The sequence below is a fragment of the Callorhinchus milii genome, unplaced genomic scaffold, assembly GCF_018977255.1.
Source record: "Callorhinchus milii isolate IMCB2004 unplaced genomic scaffold, IMCB_Cmil_1.0 Scaffold6, whole genome shotgun sequence".
In the NCBI taxonomy this organism is placed as follows: Eukaryota; Metazoa; Chordata; class Chondrichthyes; order Chimaeriformes; family Callorhinchidae; genus Callorhinchus; species Callorhinchus milii.
The window spans coordinates 13,427,696-13,443,076 of NW_024704747.1; the positions used below are offsets into that span (position 1 = coordinate 13,427,696).

At 43.7% G+C, this 15,381-nt stretch overlaps 1 protein-coding gene across 1 annotated transcript; it reads left to right on the forward strand.

The window, feature by feature from the left end:
* Nucleotides 1-10,058: 10,058 nt before the first annotated feature.
* On the forward strand, nt 10,059-12,702 carry gbx2 (gastrulation brain homeobox 2). The gene is made up of 2 exons (XM_007905873.2): nt 10,059-10,554; nt 12,098-12,702. The coding sequence occupies exons 1-2, from the start codon at nt 10,059-10,061 to the stop codon at nt 12,628-12,630; spliced, it is 1,029 nt and encodes a 342-aa protein (XP_007904064.1). The 3' UTR covers nt 12,631-12,702.
* Nucleotides 12,703-15,381: the final 2,679 nt, after the last annotated feature.

The following is a 15,381-nucleotide window of genomic DNA, read 5'->3' on the forward strand; positions in this document are numbered from 1 at the left end:
AAGGAGGAGGGGAGATTAGACACTGAGAGAAACTCCTCTTTTTGAATAGTCCAACGTGAACAGGTAGATGAGGCCTCAGTTGAGCATCTCATGCAAAGGACGCCGCTCTGACAATGCAGCGCTTCCCCAGGACTGCATTGGAGCTTCACCGGACTTGAACCTTCAATCTTCTGTCTCAGAAGCGAGTGCTACCACAGCCACAGAAAGTTGACACATGTTGATAAATATGTTTAAAGGCTGGATACTTGGCAAGTTAGGGTTTGAAGGACTATCGGAAAAGACAGGGAAACGGGATTACAAGATTAAAAGATGGCCTCCTCTATTCCTATGTTCTTAGAGAGAGACATGGTAGGGCTGAAGCTAATACACTTGGGAGCAGGTAAAAGTGAGGAGCTCACAGACAGGTGTGATGTCTGATCACACACCTCCCCAGGCTGTTTGTTAAACATTTAGCTAAATCCAACTGATTGAAGTTGGATGCAAATATTATTACAATGAGCCTACCCAAAACAGTCACTTCAGGAGCTTGAGCTGACAGTCTAGGCTAACACTCCAATGCAGTGCTGGGAGGGGGTGAGGTGGGAAGGGAGCTGCATTGTTGGACGTGCTGTCTTTCAGATGAAACATTAAACCGAGGTCCAGTCTGCCTGTTAAAGATCCCATAGCGCTATTCAAAAAGAGAAGGAAGTTTCTCCCATTATCCTGGCCAACAAACCCCCAAATAAAATTGGTCATTCACTCCAAAACTGTTTGTGGGACATTGCTGTGTCAAATTGGCTGCCACGTTTGCTGACAAAAACACACAGTCACTGCACTTTATAGTAAATTATGTGAAGCGCTTTGAGAGTCTACCTGGCTTGTATGAAATGCAAGGACTATGATTATTATTTGAAACGTTTACACCTGAGAAGACGATAAAAGTATGAGTTCTTTCTCTGCATGCTTTGCTACGGCATGCTTTGCTAAGTATATATTGGGTGCCGAAAGCTAAGGCCAAAACGGGCAAGACGGATTAACCTGTGAAGAGGAAATGTGTCATTCCAAAAATACTTTGTGGCCAAGGCATTTTAAGTAAGAAAACAAATGATCAATAACAACAACAAATTCGCATTTATATAGCTCCTTTTTGGGGGCACGTCAGCCGGGCGTCTGACACACGTGGAAACCCATCACCATGAGTATCCAAACCAAACTGAGATTTCCATGCATCCCACCTACACATAGAAATTCCAGAAATAGCTTCTTGGAATGGAATGCACACTCTCTCAATGGAGGGACACATCCTGCTTACTTAATTCCGGAAAGTATTTGGCGCAGGTTTGTGGGACCCAAGGCTTAGGGATCTCAGAGTGTGCATTAGGGTAACTGCTTTAACCAGCTAAAGCCGCATAGGCTGCCACTGATAGCACTGTCTGATAAGCTTTCCCATTGCTTGTCCAGCTAGGACCACCGTATCCATAAGGGCTTTGACTTGCAGGGTTAACAGGAGCTGAGTGGGAGGATTCCCTGCCTCCATTGACTGGTTTGCCTTTTGAAGTCCTGCCGAAAAGACAGCCTGTGCTGTCATCAGCAAAGCACAAAGAGGAAGGTTTTGAAGGAGAGGAAAGAGCCGAGGGGAATCTGGGATAAAATTCCAAAGAGTGGGGCAGAGGTGTGGGGGGACGGTGTGGGGGGAACAGATAGGCTGAGGAGATGGTGGTGGATCAGAGAAAGGAGAGTATGAGAGAGAGTTGGGTGGGGTGGGGGGAGAAAGTGAAATAGTCAAATCTTTTCTAAGTCAATTTGAAAGTTCTACACCTGTAACTATTTCAGAGTTCACATGTCATTATACGTAAGGTGCAATTGGCTGGTTAACTCTCGTTTTTTGACTTGATTCGGATTTAAAATCATTTTCCAGACCTGTCCCAGTGCGATTTGTTATATATAATAATAATCCTTGCATTTGATATAGCGCTTTTCACATCTTCTAGACGTCTCAAAGCCCTTCAAATAAATTAAGGAGGAATGCTCAACATGAACACAGTAAAGGCTGGGAAGGGAACAGCGAGTAAATGTGTAGTGTGTGTGAGAGAGAGAGTGTAAGAAGTTAGTGTGAGATACTCTGAGAGGGGGCGAGGGGGGGCTGTCAGGACGCAAGAAAGGGACAGATTAAAAGCCGTGACGAGCTATTTTAAATCGACTTCGCAATATACATTTACCCCCTCCTGTTCGGAGTTGTACTTTCTCCAACAAGTCGTGTACGTTTCAAGAACAAAAACAAAACCCTGTGTTTTAAATCCCTGATAGAGAGAGACCAACTATGTAATGAAACCAATCGATTGCCAATTTCCTCTTGTTTTTGGAGTGTGTTTTCTAGCTAAAATCTGTTTTAAAATCCCTGCCGCTTATAGCGATTCCAACAAGACCAACGCGCTCGAGCAAAGGAGCCAGGAAAGCTACTGTGTCAATTTAAAAGGCATTATTGGCAGTAATGGAAATTCGTGGTATTGTATGTGAAATGCCTCTAAATTGCAATTTTTTTCTAGTTTGGGGGATTTTTTTGATGAGAGAAGGGGGGGGAGCATATTTTCCCGGCACATTTTTCTAATGATATCATAAATCATTAAAACTCCCGGTTCCCATATTGATGCGTTTTGGGGGCTAATGATTTATAATCTCAGAAATGTCTAATATACTACTTTGCCCTAATGGTTGCGCGATTACATTCAGGCTTCAAATGACCCATGACTCATTTGCTCGTAATATATCGAGTCTATGCGTTCCAATCCGTCAGATGTAATTGAATAACAGTAAGTTTGAATGTCTCGGCTTGATTGAACCAAGTTTTAACACATAATGCTTGGTTTGGGAGTTGGCACCATTGAGCGCCATAACAGATTAATTTCTTTCTCAGCACCTCGCATGTGGAGTTGTGTTTGTGTGTGTTTGCGCTGTTTTAACGTAAATGACTGAATTGCTTTACGCTTTATCCACGTAGGAGTTCGGGTAAGGAGCAGTGTTGAAACTTTTATCATTATAAAAATAATAATAGTAATAATAATTCTTCCATTTGATATAGGGCCTTCGAGGCGTCTCAAAGTGCTCCACCCGATATACTGTAAAGTGTAGAAACCGTATTTTGTGGGCGAAATGCGGGTGTCAGTTTGCACACAACAGTGTCTCAAACAGCCATGGAGTGAGTGACCAATTTTATTTGGGTAATTGTTGGTCAGGACACTGACAGAGAGAAACCCCCTTCTCTTTTCGGACAGTATCACCTGAACAGGCAGACGGGACCTCAGGTTAATGTCTTATCTGACGGAGGCATAACAGGTGATAAGGGTTTGAAACGCACACAAATAAGAGGCTAAGGAGGGCTGGTGAGTTAATAGGAAATAGGCCAAACAAGAGAGGGAGGGGACAGGCAAGTCGCCAATGATTCGTAAAAGTGGACCCAAATTATCTGTAAACGTCAACAAGGGAAACATATACAGCTTTCCCCTCCTTCCATGTGATTCTCTTAACGCAATCAAATCGAGCGATTCTCTCTTCCTCCCTCTCTCTGTCTTTCTGTCTCCCTCTTTCTCTCTCTCTCTCTCTCTATATATATATATATATGTATCCTCACCTGTGTGTCTTTATTTGTCTCTCTATCTCTCTCTCTCTCTCTCTCTCTGCCTCTCTTTCTATCTGTGTGTTTCTCTCTACCTCTCTCTCTCAATCTGTGTCTCTGTTTCTCTCTCTCTCTCTCTCTATCAGTTTCTATCTCCTTCTCTCTGCCCTGTGGCTCTCAGCTGATGGGTTGGGAAACCCAGGACCAGTGGAGAGCCGCTCACACAGGAGCGGGAGTGCCCGCGGTGTGGAGACTGTGGGTCACTCTGTCACTGCGGAACTTTATAAACAGTTTACAAACATTTTTTTAAAAAAATGAAATCACATAAAAGTTTGTTTTTCCACTGCAGGGATATCAGATATCACCTTTCAGTAAATCAGTTAGTTTTGGCAGCCCTGGGGTTTCACAATTAATACTTCCCTTCTCCTCATGCCACTCATTTTCACACCAGTTTGTGTGTGTGTGTGTGGGGGGGGTGGGGGTATCGGGGGGGGGGGGGGGGTAGGGGGTGTCGGGGGGGGGGGGGTGTCGGGGGGGGGGGGGGGGGGGGGGGTCGCCTTTCCAGTCTGTCTGATCGCTTTGTAGCTTTTTTTTAAAACACGATTCACGATTACATTATATATTTTTAATGGCATTTTTTTTTGGGGGGAAGGAGCAGAATCATTGATGATTTCCCCCCATTGAGGGCTGGTTACACGGAATTTCTTCCTCATTCGCTATGATAACTGTATAACCCACCCCGGATCCTCAAATTCCATACGGTCTTAGCCTGTATCTCACAAATGCAAAAAAAATAAAAAATCGCTCCGAATAGTGTATGATTTGCAAAAAAAAATCTCATAGATTTGATGAAAACTCAGAACTGACACCAGATGTGTGTTTTGCATAATTTTCTGTGGAAAATTTTAAGGCGATTCTAAGGTATCACGTGGCTACGACGAGGTGAAATTTGGGATCTGTGGCATGTGGTGGTCTGGGCAGCAGTCAACCGGATTCCCACTAAACATGACCCAACTATCTATATGCCGTTTTTACCAATACCGTATAGCACTGCTTTCAGGAGGAACAATGGGAAAGCTTCATTCAGACCCACGTCGGCGCCGAAGGGGTTAAGCAGGAGGTGGGGGGGCGCTTATAGTGATGTGAAATTTCAACTCTTTTTTTTCCCCCAGGAATCAAAATAATGGGAAAAAATCGTTTTCACATATATATTATTGAGATTAAAGGTCAAAACAACAAATAAAGGCGCCGTTTCACGTACAGAATTTAGTCGTAAGGGGGAAAAAGAAATGATTCCCCATCGCCCCCCCAATAAAAAGGAGTGTTTTCATTTATTCAATTGGGAATATTTGTGTTCTGCGTTAATGCAGCCGCTTCTATATGAAATGCGTGCGGTATTTAACAAAATATACACAGAGTACACAATCTCATTTATTCTCCAGCTCTGTTTAAATTAGCTGCAAAAGGTTGTCAAAACCACCACCAATATTCCTCGCCGCATGGCAAAGCTCAGGAATTCACTGAAAGCAGTTTATAGGCAATGGGTTATTTATTTATTTTATTTTTGCTGTGAAAATCCAGAAAAAAACGTTTATATATAAATTACAAAAAGGAAGTATTTCAATATCAGTTGCATTTGATGTAGCGCCGTATCACGTCGTTGCGACGTCTCAAAGCGCTTCGCAGGATATACTGTAAAGTGTGTATTATGTGGGCGCAATATTTATTTGTTTCAGTTTCGTTTGTTTTTTCTTTAAAAAAGACTCGATTAAATAATAATAGTAATAATAAAGATCTATGATAATAATATTAATACAATTAATTGAGGAAATAGCAAAGGTATTTTGTTTGCTATTTCAACCCTGTCCCCGGAATTTTAAGAAAAAAAAGTTAGGTTTATCCAGAGGTTAAAAAGGATTACTGTGGCTTGATCTCCACATTTACTTGGCCATTAATCAGCTGTTTTGACTAATAAAAGTCCAGTACCTATCAGCACACCAAGCCTCTCACCTCTCTCCCACTTTTAAAGCACTTTAATGCCGCGTTTTCCATTAGAAGGGTTGTTGTGTTATTTGCCTTCACTAAAAACTGTTCAAAATCACCAGAAAAAAATACCGCGTTTTTAATATTCTTTATTATTCATTTTGTCTTTCAAAACGTACTTGAAACGTACTTCTTTCCGCCCGCTGGGGTGTTTTTTAAATACAGTATTTATATATGAATCAATATATATTACATTAATTTGCTGGAATTATAAATCCCCAAACCCGCTCCACGCCTCGTATAATCCGGCTCAGAATTTTGAAACCGCGGATTGGAGTTAATAATAATAATTATTATTAATTATTAATAACAATAATCCTTGCATTTGGATTCACGAAGTTGAGACCTCTCAACGCGCTTCACATGATGTACTGTAAAGTGGACGTCTGTACGCTTTAGTAGCAGGATCTTTTTTTAAATATAAAACAAAATTGTGTTTATAGTTAAGGGGTTGTAATGACATAATAAACTCATTGACTGTTTGTGTCCCGCTGCTCTCAGCGTTTAATCTTATAACCTGGTGCCTCTCCCTCCCTCCCTTCCCCTCTGCCTTTTTGCATTTGATGAATGGGTTTGGCAATGTGTCTGATCTTTCCAACAATAGACAAGTCGGGCAGATAAAGGTAGCGCGCAATTCAAATGTGAGTTAAAAGGCGATCTGCCGGGAGGCTCGAGTCGGCTATAAACGCATCTATCTAACTGCGCGGCTTTCCCTACTCCCAGCTCTGCAACCTGTTAGCTCCACATCTCTGCCCAGGATCTTTCACATCAAAGCCCCGATCGTTCCCGACCCCCTTCCTATCGCCCCGCTTTCCATACTATCGCTCTGTGAATCCCGCGATCGATCTGAAATGGATCTGCTTTTTTTCCCAAGTTATTCTAAAAACACGTCAAGACTGCTTCGAAACCCTTGAAGCCAGTCTCACTGCTCACAACCAGCGCCGGTCAGACTTCAGCAGCGTTTTACTGTCAAATATTACATTTAAAGCAATAGAAACCATAAACACACACACACACACACACACACAGAAATGTGCTGTGGCTGTCACGGCGGTGTGTTAGCCTCTGCCAGTTACTCCAATCTCCCGAAATTTGTACCATTCAGTTTATAAATGGATTGTAGTCCAGTACTTCCTTTAGTGGATTCATTTCATTTGCTTTTGATTTTTAACCGGTTGGTTTGCGTACAAAACGCGCTGTCACTGCAGTCAGCGAAGTCTCTCGAAGCGCCTTGAAGCGCTGAATGAAATTATTATTATGCATTAAAACTGCCGCAAAAAAAACCCAATAACGGGGATAGAGAAAGTATGTGTCTTTTTCCTCTTCTGGCTGAATTGATTTGGAAATGGCTTGGGAAAAGCTGAGATCACAGTAAGAGTTCAGTCCCCCCCTCACACACACACACACACACACACACACACCTCCCTCCATCTCCATCTCTCTCTCTCTCTCTCTCTGGAGAAAATCGGCGCGTTTATTCTGACAGATCATGGGTGATCTGTATTACTGGGGAACTCCACCCCAGTCATTACTGACCCCGGCCTGAATGATGGAGCTTTTCTTACACAGCGCCAAAACCCGCCACTGACTCACTGTGTCTCCAAAGAGACGCTCTCTATAAGAGAGAGAGAGAGAGAGAAAGCAACTCTCAGACACAGCGTGAAAGAATGTGAAGTTTAGCTACTTTTATTTTGGTTTGTAATCGATATAAACATTTTCAAAATTAAAGATCCCTTTTTGACGGGGAATGTGGAACGTTTCTGTGGTGTTTCTCTCTCTCTCTCTCTGATATGTGTGTGTACTTTTATATTGAACATCTTTCACTTTGAACATCATTCCCTTTTGACCTTTCAGGACAGGCATTAAATGCCCCACATTCAAGGGGGAAATCGGGGAGAGAAAATAAGGCAGAGGAGGGGACAAACCGGAGGTTCAGGTCGCCACAGCCACAGGCGACCTAAAGAATGAATGATCATCGTAAAAGCCATTTTCCTCTGAAAAGGGCGCTTTTTTTTACACAAGAGGGACCATTATAATGACGTGCAACACAAATCCAGAGACACTAAAGCCAATTAAGTTGTCTCCATTAAAACTCATTCCCCCTCTCTCCGCTCCCCTCCCTCATTCAAACATCTCCTCACTCTCCCCCACCCAAAAAAAAACATTTTCCTGAGGTGTATCTTTCACTTAACCAACTCCCCCTCTCTCTCTGTCTCTCTCTCTCATAAACACACACGCGCACACCCTCCCTCTCTCTGTTTCTGTCTTGTTCCTTTCCATATTAACATTTTTAACATCTGAATTATCCATTAACGTTAAATGTACGAGCCGCGAGCGGTGGCTTTTTTAAGATCTCTTTTATATATCGATATATCCAGATCAACATCTCATGTTACATTTACTCGGGGGAAACCTTTACATCAGAGACTCGCGGTGAAAGGAGCAATGCAAGTCCACTTAATACAATGCAGCGAGTGAATGGGGTATTTTACATAATCACTGGGCACCGATTTCAAAGCAACGTGAGGCCTGTTCTGTCCTCTCAGTTTTTTAAAAAAAACTCTCTCAATGAATAAATAAAAGTTTAAATACGCCGCGTCGCGCAAATTAGTGTGTCCGAGGCCCAAGCGGGTAAGACAACAAATCCTTTGTAATCTCAATGTCCCGAACACTGGAGCGATTCTTCTCCCTCTGCTTTCGCTGAGCGCCAGTGAAGTTGCCTTTTTGCTGTCCTTTTAAATAAAACCATCTTTAGAGCGTTTCCAAAAACGGCTGCCAAAGGGAGTCGAGCCCAACACCAGAGCTGTAAATAATCTCAATGATGAAGCCACCCTCTCTCTCTCTCTCTTTCCCTCTAAAATATTCAATCAGCCTAATTTGGGGATACATTTACTACTGTGTTTTTTCAGGATTATTTTGGAAAGGGGGAGAATGCTCTGATTTGATGTGTGTATGTGGGGGGGTAACTAGAATTGGTTGGTGGGTGCTGTGAAACAGGATGAGGTACACCAGTACCTACAATCCAAAAGGGAAAAAAAGGATTGTCATTGTCAAAAAATCCTTCATATGTTCTGGGTCAGGAGGTAATGGAGTGATACAGCCGTGTCCAAATGATTAGAAACTATTCAACAAATAGATTTAGCAGCGAATGCTGTTAGATCGATGCCCTCATTACCAACGATTTACGTTTATTACCCATTTAACTCACAGCGGGGGCTGAGAGCCTGGGTTTATTTTCTCTCTCTCTAACTCGTTTTCTGTGCTTCCCCCCAATCTGTTTCCGTGCTGCATATTTAACAGAATGGATCCAGATGCAGGTTGTTTTAACCCTTGCCTCCCCACGCCGCGCTGAGCTCTCGTCTGGTGCATCATTGATCAGAATCAAGTGTTGGAAACATTGAGCTTTTAGCGCATGCGTCACCCTCCCGATGGCCCCTGGGATCTGTAGTCGCTCCGGTGTGGCAGAGCGCGGCGCTGAGTGGGCGCCCGGACTACAATTCCCAGGGTGCATCGCACGCACCTCGGCCGTCAGTGACTGACAGAAAGGCACCAGAGGATTTTGGTACAAAGGGGTCGGTGAGATGGGGAAGGAGATAGTTATTCAATACTTTATAATTAAATTGCACCCAAACGATTCCCTGACTTCTCACCAATGTACCAACCCGATTATTAAAAAAAAGTTTCACATCCATCTGGTGCAGATATGAAAATAAGTCAAATTACAATTGAACATTTCCTCCCGTGTAAACTGCGAATCATTCCAACTCAGGGTTCGAAAAATAAAAACAAAGTACAATTTCACACGAAATGAAAATTTTACCTAAACACATATACACCGATCTTTAACCCTAGTGGTTTACATTGCAATGCTATTGCAGGTCGCAGCACAGGAATTAGATCTGACCCCACCCCCCGCCCAGTGCTGGGATGATGGAGATAACGCGCTGTGCTCAGGCAGAGAGCCATCTCATTCTCCATCAGCGATACGGGGGTATGTGGGGGCGCACACAGTGTTAATAAAAGAGACGCGCTTCCAACGAGCAGTTACACAATATGTACAGAGGGAAAGGTAAGGAGGGGTGGGCGGGAGGGGTGGTGGGGTGGGGGGAGACAGCAATACCCTCCTTTTCTCTACCAATGGCCGTGAAGACTCCGGGATCATGTGATGGAGGAAAGGCTGCAAGTTTGGGAAAATGTGAATGAGAAAACGGAGCGTAATTTGAACCTGATGGATGTGACCCTCTCAGAGGGAGACACCCACACACTGGAGTCTATTTCACACACTGCAGCTGATCAGCCCGGAGGATCCGGAGGGCTATGATCGCCAGGGCACCGCGACTTCGCCAGGAAACTGACCGAACTCTTTAGATTTGCACCGTCCAGATTCTTGTGTGGTTTTTCTTTCTTTAAATAACTCGCTTGTATGTGTGCCAATTTCAGGCAGCTGACTATGATGCAGCGACCATTGGGAACCAGCACTGCTTTTAGCATAGACTCGCTGATAGGCACCACGTCCCAGCCCAGCGCGGGCCACTTTGTCTACACCGGCTATCCCATGTTCATGCCCTACAGACCCGTGGTGCTGCCCCAGCCGCCCCTCCATGCCGTGCCGCCGGCTCACCACCACCCCCAGGTCAGCAACCTGCCCGGCTCCCTGCCCAACGCCTTCTGCTCCAGCCTGGGCCAGGGCATGGCAGTCACCACGCTGATGGCCAGTCTGCCGGGCACCGGGGAAGGCAGCAGGAGCTTCCCGCCTTCCCAGCACCAGGAGCCGGCAAGGAAGTTCATCCAGGCCCTGGCAACTTTCGACAAGGCTTCAGAAGGGAATCAGCCGGACAGCGAGGAACCCAAGGCGTTTCTGTGCAAAGACAGTCCCTCGCTCTCCTTCCCGGCCCCCGAGACTGTGCAGACGGCGATCGGTGAGTAAAGCGTCAGAAATAAAAGCGTTTTCCTGTTACAGACACCACACGCGCGCGGATTGTTTAAAACATCTCAAATGCTTCGCTGGCACAGAGGGGACCTCTTTGAGATCTCAGAAGGAGATCTTTAAACAGAAATCTTTGAGTTCAGCGTTTGAGAGACCTTTCTCAGAAAACTATTTGAGATCCTTTTAAAGAAATAATAATAATAATAATCCTTGCATTAGGGCTCAAAGCGCTTCACAGAATGTATAACGTGTGTATTTTGTGGACAAAATGGGGCAGCCAATTGCGCACAGTAGTGTCCCACAAACAGTGGCAGATTTGAGTGACACATTTTTTGGGGGAAGGATATCACCGGGAAAGCGATCCACCAATCGACAAACAACCGGGATGCTGCTCACTGCGAGGAAAACACAGGCGTTTAAAAAGATCTTTTAAAAATAGATAATTGTGAGATCTGCATTTGAGAGTTGATTTCTTGTGCCAGCACCAAAGTATTGCAGATGTTAAACCTGCCCGTGGAGTTGATTTTATTTGTGGGCGCCTTTTAAATTCGCGTTTCGATCGATTTCATTTGTTTTGGTGTTGGTGGGCGATCTCAACCAACACAGAACGATCGCGGCGTCCCGGGGGGTGTGTGTGTGTGTGGGGGGGGGGGGGGGGGGGGGGGCACGGGCTAATCCCGGGAAGTCAACGTTTGTTAACAAACAACACATTACGGTAATAAAATGACAATTAAATCATAATCATCATCATAATAGTCCTTGGATGTGATGCAACGTTGTCCAAACGCATCAAAGCTTTCCACTGTTTTTTTTAACTTTATTGGAAGTGTAGTGACTGTTTTTTTTCTTTGTAGTGAATAGTTCTAATTTTGCAAATAGAAAGGGCCGGATTCAATCCGAGTTAGGGGGTTGGTGTTTCGGTGGGTGTGTGGGGGAGATTTTTTGAAGTGGGTGGGTGGGAGTGCGTGAGAGAGGCGATTTGAGTTGATTTGAATAAAGCAGAGTTTTTCCTTGTGCAATTATTGTCCCCGATCAGAGGAGATCTGTCAGCACAGCCGAGCAGGTGGTGTTGTGTTGTGTTTCGATCTCAAAGACTCGTTCACGTCCCACAATTTAATTCCGAACGGGGCTCTCACTCATTCACTCACTCACTCACTCAGCAAAAATTTTTCAAAAATGTTTGCAAAATTGTTCAATAACAATTCGCAATATTTTGCAACTTACTATGAATTATTATTTGTTATTAATAACAACAATGTGCTAATAGTATTGCAAAATGTTATTATGTAATTGTTATTATATTATTAATAATAATCATCATCACAAACAGCTCTGAGGGAATAAAGTTCCATTTAGAAACAATGCATTTGGGAATAATAATATCATTATTTTATTATATTATTATTTGTGAAACATTTGCTCAGAAGGGGAAGTTTTTTATTATTATTATTTAACGAATAAGCGGTTTATAACGAATATATTGGGAATAGATATGGTTGTACATTGTGGTGTCTCCTGTTTTTCACACAACTCAGGTGCTGTGGCACCGAACAGGGCTCAGGGGAAGGAGGAATCGAAAGGAAACGAAGAGACCAAAGGGAAAGAGGAGAGTTTCTCAATGGACAGCGACCTCGACTACAGCTCAGACGAGAACACAACGAGCCAGAGTCACAAAGAGGAGGACTCGGGAGCCGGACTGGAGGAGGGCTGTGTCGGGGTTCAAGGGAACAACAACCCCACCGCCTCGGTCAGTGGTAAAAACAGGCGGCGCAGGACAGCTTTCACCAGCGAGCAGCTCCTGGAGCTCGAGAAGGAGTTTCATTGCAAAAAGTACCTTTCTCTCACCGAGAGGTCGCAAATCGCTCACGCCCTGAAACTCAGCGAAGTGCAAGTGAAAATCTGGTTCCAGAACCGTAGGGCCAAGTGGAAACGGGTGAAGGCGGGTAACGCCAACTCCAAATCTGGGGAACCCTCCCGCAATCCGAAAATTGTGGTGCCCATCCCTGTGCACGTCAGCCGCTTCGCCATCAGGAGTCAACATCAGCAGCTCGAGCAACCCAGACCCTGAAACAGGGGAGCAGAGCAAGCAAGGTTTAAACACACACCTACACACACTCACACACACACACACACACACACTCATACACTACACACACACTCATATACCCCACACACACTCATATCCCCCCACCACACACACGCACTCATATGCCTCGCGTATACACACACTCACTCATATATCCCACATACACACTCACACAATCATATACCCCACCCTCGCACACACTCATATATCCCATCACGCACTCACATATACACATTCACATAACCCCCATACGCTCATGTATCCCACATACACACTTACATACCCTGTACACATACATTCACACATGCACACACGTATATATCCCCCACACACTCACGAACACATATAGTGCACACACACTCATATACCCCCACGCACTCACACATCCGCTATACATGCACACTCACTCACACACACTGACATTTAACACATACACCCTACACACCGACACACCCTCATATATCACATATACACACACTGAAACTCAACACATATACACACACTCACTCACAATCATATACCCCACAGTCGCTAACACCACAAACACACTCACACACTCACACAAAATATATACCCTGCACATCCACACACGCCCTACACACACCCACACTGACAAAACAATGACAAAAATCCAAAAGGGAGAGAGGAAATAAACACAGTCGAAAACTGAAACTTTTGTTTTTGGAACGTGAAAAAACGGAAGGCTTGTCTAAGGAAAACAAACCTATTTATTATAAATAATTCTACGTGTTTGTATATAAAGCACTGAGGAAACGCCTCAGCTCTACACTGCTTTCTGTGACCAAACGCCGCACGAACAATTACTTTCCCGAGGGGAAAGGGACCGCATTTTTGCTGTTACATTCATCGTGCGTTAGATCTCTCTAATGTTTGACCAAATCCCTCCACCCAGAGGTAAATGCCATGTACAGTATTGCTATTTAATGTCTTTTTTTAAAAAAAATTGTAAATCCATTCAGAAGTTGGAGTTACTTGTTGTAGGATTGTTTTTAAAAAGAACATTACAGCCCTTCACGTACATTTTGTCGGTCGCAATTCACACAGACACACTCACACACACACATACACACAAACAAATAACAACGTTTGACACATACACAAATAACATGTTAAAAAGACAAGAAGTGGAAACGGATTAGAAAGAGAGAGAGAGAGCAGAGAGTGGTTTGTGTGACAGAATTCTGTTAAGAAATGTAACTTTCTCTCTGATTGTCACCCCCTTTTATACAATCTTAACAGTTGAAACTTTTTTTAAAAGTAAGAAAAAGAGGTAAATAGGTGATCAGCCGTTACATAACATGGAGCAGGTTGGCTTGTGAAATGCTGCCAGCGAGGGGGTTTAGGGTCTCTGATTAGGGTGGATCACAAACACACAGGGGATTTGTTTATTGACTGTTAAATGACTAATGGGGCGATTTATTCACCAAATCGCTGCCTCTCCAAATCCGTTTCTCAAAAACGTTTGGACCAGTGATGCGGCGCATCCAGTTAAGGAGCGATATTCCGCTCACAAACTTTGGCGATTTATTGTTTAAAAATTGTCGGTGTCTCCCCTCCCCCCCCACCCCCCACCCCCACAAACACACACACACACACACACACACTCACACTTACAGAGAGAGGTGGGGAGGTGAGAAATGTCGCTTTTTATACCCAGACTTGACCTTGTCCGTCCTCATTAGAGCTTTGTTTGCGCCCGTTTAACGAATCTATCACGAACATTCGTTATAAACTCCGATCAGAAACACAGCAAGAAGTAAAATCAATTTCAAAACTTCATAAAAATCTATGATATTAACAAATCTATAGAGATATTATCTAAATTATCTAAATCTATCTAAATATTATCACAATAATAATCCTTGCATTTGACAAATAGCGCCTCATCGCGTCGTGACAAATCTCAAAACCCTGCAACGTTTTGAGTGTAAAATGTACTGTGAAGTGGATTGACTGTATATTCTGTGGGCGAAACCCGGCAGCCAAATGCGCACAGCAGCGTCCCACAAACAGTCGTGGATTGAGTGATCGAAGAATAATACTTTGTACAAAGCACCTTTTTAAAGAGAAAAACACAATCGCCAAAAGAAAGTTACAGCTGAATGTTCTGTTATATCTTGTGAAAAGAAACGAGGTGCGTTTATCAACCAAGAGAGAGAGAGAGAGAGATTTTACCAGTGGATAGATCGCAATAAAAAGCACAGCGATAACAGTAGGCGCTGTTTTCTGAAGAGTTTTTTTTAGTCCAAACTGCTCTCACTCGGTCCAAGTGCCGAGGGGACCACGGTTTTATGCAAATATAAATGGATGTCTTAACAAAATAGCTGACATAAAATATACTGAGACCAAAAAAAAGAGAAGGCGAGAGCATTTGGGAAGGTGACTGAGATGGCTGAGGATTTAGCAAAAACCCAATGCCGGTACATTGCATCCGTTGGGTCGGGGGAACGCGGAGGCGATCACACTGCACACACACAGCTATCACAGTGGCTGTGTAATTCAATCAAACACTACAGAGGTCAAACCGATGGAAGTCAGATAATTTACTCCAGCTACAGAACACTGTAGATAATTTGTGTGTGAGAGAGAGAGAGAGAGAGAGAGAGAGAGAGAGAGAGAGACCTAGAGCCAGATAGATAGATAGATAGATAGATAGATAGATAGATAGATAGATAGATAGATAGATAGATAGATAGATAGATAGATAGATAG